At 39.1% G+C, this 4,908-nt stretch overlaps 1 protein-coding gene across 1 annotated transcript in view; it reads left to right on the forward strand.

Annotated features, from left to right (window-relative positions):
- Positions 1–4,908, forward strand: part of LOC107666662 (voltage-dependent T-type calcium channel subunit alpha-1I-like) — a gene marked incomplete at both ends in the record, with an annotated part of 76,673 nt that overhangs the window by 39,318 nt on the left and 32,447 nt on the right. Inside the window, 2 exons of the mRNA XM_016458082.1 lie at positions 690–783; positions 1,390–1,526. Of these exons, the coding sequence (XP_016313568.1) occupies positions 690–783; positions 1,390–1,526 (231 nt within the window). The remainder of the gene's footprint in view (positions 1–689; positions 784–1,389; positions 1,527–4,908) is intronic.

Consider the following 4,908-nt stretch of genomic DNA (forward strand, 5'->3'; position numbering starts at 1 on the left):
GGTGGTTTTTTAAACATCAATGCCTTGAATTTTATGCAAGCAGCTACTGGTAGCCAGTGCAGATTGATGGACAGAGGTGTGACGTGCATTATTTTCGGCTCGTTAAAGATTAATCTTCCAGCAGCATTCTGGATTAATTGTAAAGGCTTGATAGAACTGGCTGGAAGACCTGCCAAGAGAGCATTGCAATAGTCCAATACTTTTTAACGTGTGAAAATTTCGGATGAGAATTTCGTGCAAAGACCTTTAGTAGTTGTTAACTTTAGGTATGGGGTTTAAGATTAAGGGATCTAAAATATGGTCATGCAGAATAAGGCATTGATATGTGCTTTACAAGTACTAATAAACAGCCAATGTGCTAGTAATATGCATGCTAATAAGCAACTAGTAAATAGTGAGAATTGGTCCCTAAACTGAAGTGCTCCTCTTTATTGGTAGAATAAGAGAGTTGCAGCAAGCAAAATATAAATAGTTTCTTTATTGGGAAAGACATAATGTAGTTGTTTCTGATTGGAATTCATGCTGTTCAGGGAGGTTTGTGCAGCTCGTCACGTTCATCCTCACCAGACTCTCTATTTCTGTAAATCTATTTCTGTAAAAAAAGTCTCTTTGACTTTGTGAAAACACTTAGCCAGCTGTTGTTTGAGTGCTGTCCTGTTCTTCTTGCTGATGTGACCCGTGTGTTTCAGGGTGATGCCAATCGCTCGTACTCTGATGATGATGATGATGAAGGATCTTCCTCTAATGGAAGTGAACAGCACAAAAACTCGCTCACGTTCTCCGGTACGATCCCTGCACATTCACTCTCATTATATAATCCGTCAACTATAGTCAGCTCAATGCCGTGTTTCATTTGTCACGAATGGATACAAGTTGGTGGGAAATAGATGAGCAGTTGAATCATGTTGTACTTACCTTAGTGTAGATGAAGTCCATGAAACATGAAAAAATACTGGATTTTGGAATTAACTGCGTCTCTTCCATCAATGTGTCTGACTTGACTTATTATTAATGTGATGTTGATTTGGACTCGTATTCAAATCTGTGCACACTGATTCCCGATGTAAAGCCAATCTGATTGCAGAAAACACTTTATGTCCTGTAAACATCACGTATGAATCTACTCAACCAGTGTTGTTGCTCTTGATTGAGATGTTAAACAGACTTGAGCTGGTGAAATCTGAGCGTCTTTTATTGTTTAATCCTGTGGGACACTTTTGATGGACTGTTAATCCTCCAGTTTCTGAGTTTCTGTGGCTGTAAAGGGCGAGAAACTCCACAGGAACTCATGAAGGAGACGTTAGTGTCGACTCCGGAGAGCTTCACAGCGTGTGTTGATGGCCAGAGATCTGCTCTTGGCTTTGGATGACTGCTGTTTCTTTCCTCCAGATCCCAAGCTGTCGTCTCTCACTCCTAATGGGCATCTGGATCTGGCGCCGCTGGCGGAGGAGAAGACCAGGACTGACTTCTCCGAGGAAAACCACCGGAGCAGAACCATCTGCCTGGGCAGGAGATCCTCGTCTCTGGTCAGTCGATGAAGAAATCAATGCCATCACGTCATGTGTGTGTTTGTGTGTCTGTGGATGTAATGAGTCCAGAAAACATTAGTGCAGATTAATGTTTGGAATTAGAAAATCCCTCAAGCAGAGACTCGTGTGTGTGTGTTTGCGAGAGACCAAAATTCTCTTGATAATGTGCGATGGACGCTCAGCCAAGGCTTTTGGGGTTTCCATAGCAACCCCTCTTTTAATTGAAACAGCCGTGTGTATCAAGAGAGACGAGCGTGAGCCGCTTTGGGTTAAATATAGTGTGTTGAGCTGTTGTTCTTGAAGTCACGTGCCGTCGAACAGTCTCTGGGAACATGGTAAAACACGGTAAAACCCGTGAATATTCAGACAGAAACGGTTTGCACACTGCATACAGAATGAAATGTTTCTTGCTGCATTAATCACTCATCCTAATGATGTCGAGTCACTAAACGTGACATCTGAACTGTGTCACTTTATTGATGTGAACGCTGAGGTTTCACGAGCATCATGTCAAAACGAGAGCTTGACGCCGGAGAACACACGTTTCTATGGCAACTGCTTTTGCCGCTCATGCTGCTAAAAATGAGCGAATGCAGTCAGATCGGAAAAACCATGACTGCAGTTACCACACACACGCGACTGCGTGAAGTTAACTCATCCGCACCGCTTAAAGACTCTTTAGGAGCCAGGGGATGGATTCACAAAACATTCAAGAATAAAATACTACCTAGCTGGAATTTTCTTCTTATTTTCTTTCTCAATAAAAAAGTTAAGAATATTTTCTTTTCCAAAACATACTTCTTAAGAATACTCTTATATTTTCCATTAAGATTGTTCAAATTTTTTGAAAAGAATCTTCTTAAAAGCCATTTTAAAATTACTTCTTAAGTTAGGATAGCCTCGTCTTAAATCCCTAGAGGTAAGATGTTGCTTGAATTTAAAAATTGTACAATTTAAAATGAGAAATTTTCAAATTAATTTCATTAAAACGCAACATTATAATACGTAAAGGGTTAGCTCACCCAAAAATTAAAATTAGCCCATGTTTTACTCGCCCTCTGTCAGGGATTCATCACAGTCACTTCAGTCACCATCCAGGATAATTACCCGATCACAGTCACCTGAGTTCTGATCACCCGCACCTGCTGTCACCAATCAAGCCACACTACAAATACACACACAGCATTAAAGGGTTAGCTCACCCAAAAATTAAAATTAGCCCATGTTTTACTCGCCCTCAAAGCATCCTAGGTGTATATGACTTTCTTCTTTCAGACGAATCCAATCGGAGTTATATTAAACATTTTCCTTGCTGTTCCAAGCGTTAGAATGGGAGTAGGTGGGTGTTTTTGTTCAACAGTCCAAAAGTAATCAAATAAAGCATGCACATACATAGTAAAACATGCCTCACGTGGCTCCGGGGGGTGAATAAAGGCCCCCTGTAGCGAATCCATGCGTTTTTGTAAGAAAAATATCCATATCTCAAATGTTATAAACACTTTTTTCTTACTTCTGCTGACTGTCGTAGGCGGAAGTCATTCCAGCAGATGATGTAGGATGTATGCGTCACGCACGCGCCGGTGAGATATGCTAGTCTCGCGAGTTTGTTTACAGGAGCAAAGGAAGCAAAGGTTCCTTACTTTACCAAAGGAAAACCAGTCTCCTCTTGGTTTATATTGAAATCCTCCTACATTTTTAGCTTTGCTTGTTTTGCATCGATTCGCTACAGGAGGCCTTTATTCACCCCCCGGAGCCGAAAAAACCCGCCTACTCCCATTCTAACGCTTAGAAGAATAAGGATAATTTTTAATATAACTCTGATTGGATTCGTCTGAAAGAAGAAAGTCATATACACCTAGGATGCTTTGAGGGTGAGTAAAACATGGGATAATTTTTATTTTTGGGTGAACTAACCCTTTACTACTACTGGCTATGGATGCGCATGAGTTGGCACCAATGATTGATAATGTAAACAGTAATCAATAATGGTTATGCATGATGCAACTTTTTACTGAATTCAAAATGTAATAACAATACAAAAACAAGTGAAATAAGTAAGTGATAATAAGCCTATACAGTAGTGGCCAAAATTGTTAGAACACCTGGCAGATCTGAAAATATTGACCTTTTTTTGCCTCCAAAAACATGATTTTTTCCAACTCGCCCCGAATTTGCTCGATGGGCTTGAGGTCCGAACTTTGAAGGGCCAGTCCATCATTTTTAGTTTCGGCAATAGTTCATTTTATGGGTTTTGTAATAGCAAATTCAACAAAAAACAACTGAAACCTCTTAAATATGCCAAGTGTTCTAACAATTTTGGCCACCACTGTAAATACAAAATACAAAAAAAAAAAGCATTTTCAGATAACGCCAAAGACAGTTGTTTTCTTCTTCAGAAAAAAATAGAACCAACATATTTGGGAACTTCTTAAGAATTTTACATGAATTGCATCTTTAAAGAGGTCATCGGATGCCCATTTTCCACAAGTTGATATGATTCTTTAGGGTCTTAATGAAAAGTCTATAAGGTTGAGGTCCGAACTTTGAAGGGCCAGTCCATCATTTTTAGTTTCGGCAATAGTTCATTTTATGGGTTTTGTAATAGCAAATTCAACAAAAAACAACTGAAACCTCTTAAATATGCCAAGTGTTCTAACAATTTTGGCCACCACTGTAAATACAAAATACAAAAAAAAAAAGCATTTTCAGATAACGCCAAAGACAGTTGTTTTCTTCTTCAGAAAAAAATAGAACCAACATATTTTGGAACTTCTTAAGAATTTTACATGAATTGCATCTTTAAAGAGGTCATCGGATGCCCATTTTCCACAAGTTGATATGATTCTTTAGGGTCTTAATGAAAAGTCTATAACATACTTTGGTTAAAATTTCTCAATGGTAGTGTAAAAAACACCTTTTTTACCCTGTCAAAATCAGCTCTGTTTTCAGCACGCGGTTCTAGTCCATGTTACTTTAAATGCTAATGAGCTCTGCTGACCTCACCCTCTCTCCGTGGGTGACGAGCCGTTCTCATGATACTGTTTACTTTAGCCATGGAACTTGCTAACTAGCACGTTATTAGGAAAGGCAATTTGCAAAGATTCATAAAATAACTTTATACCCACTTCTTCTGTAGGTAAGGCTGGATCACGAATGATTCGTGCGAACATAAACACATTTACGTAGATCGGGGGGGCGCATTCCCTTCAAAAACAAAGTTAATCCATTGCGTTTTCAGTGGCTCAGATTTTGGGAGTAAATGACGACTTCTATGTTCATTATCAGTGTTGGGGAGTAACTAGTTACATGTAACGGCGTTACGTAATTTAATTACAAAATAAATGTAACTGTAATCAGTTACAGTTACTAAGAAAAAATG

Source organism: Sinocyclocheilus anshuiensis, unplaced genomic scaffold (assembly GCF_001515605.1).
Source record: "Sinocyclocheilus anshuiensis isolate Anshui unplaced genomic scaffold, SAMN03320099.WGS_v1.1 scaffold91, whole genome shotgun sequence".
Lineage (NCBI taxonomy): Eukaryota > Metazoa > Chordata > Actinopteri > Cypriniformes > Cyprinidae > Sinocyclocheilus > Sinocyclocheilus anshuiensis.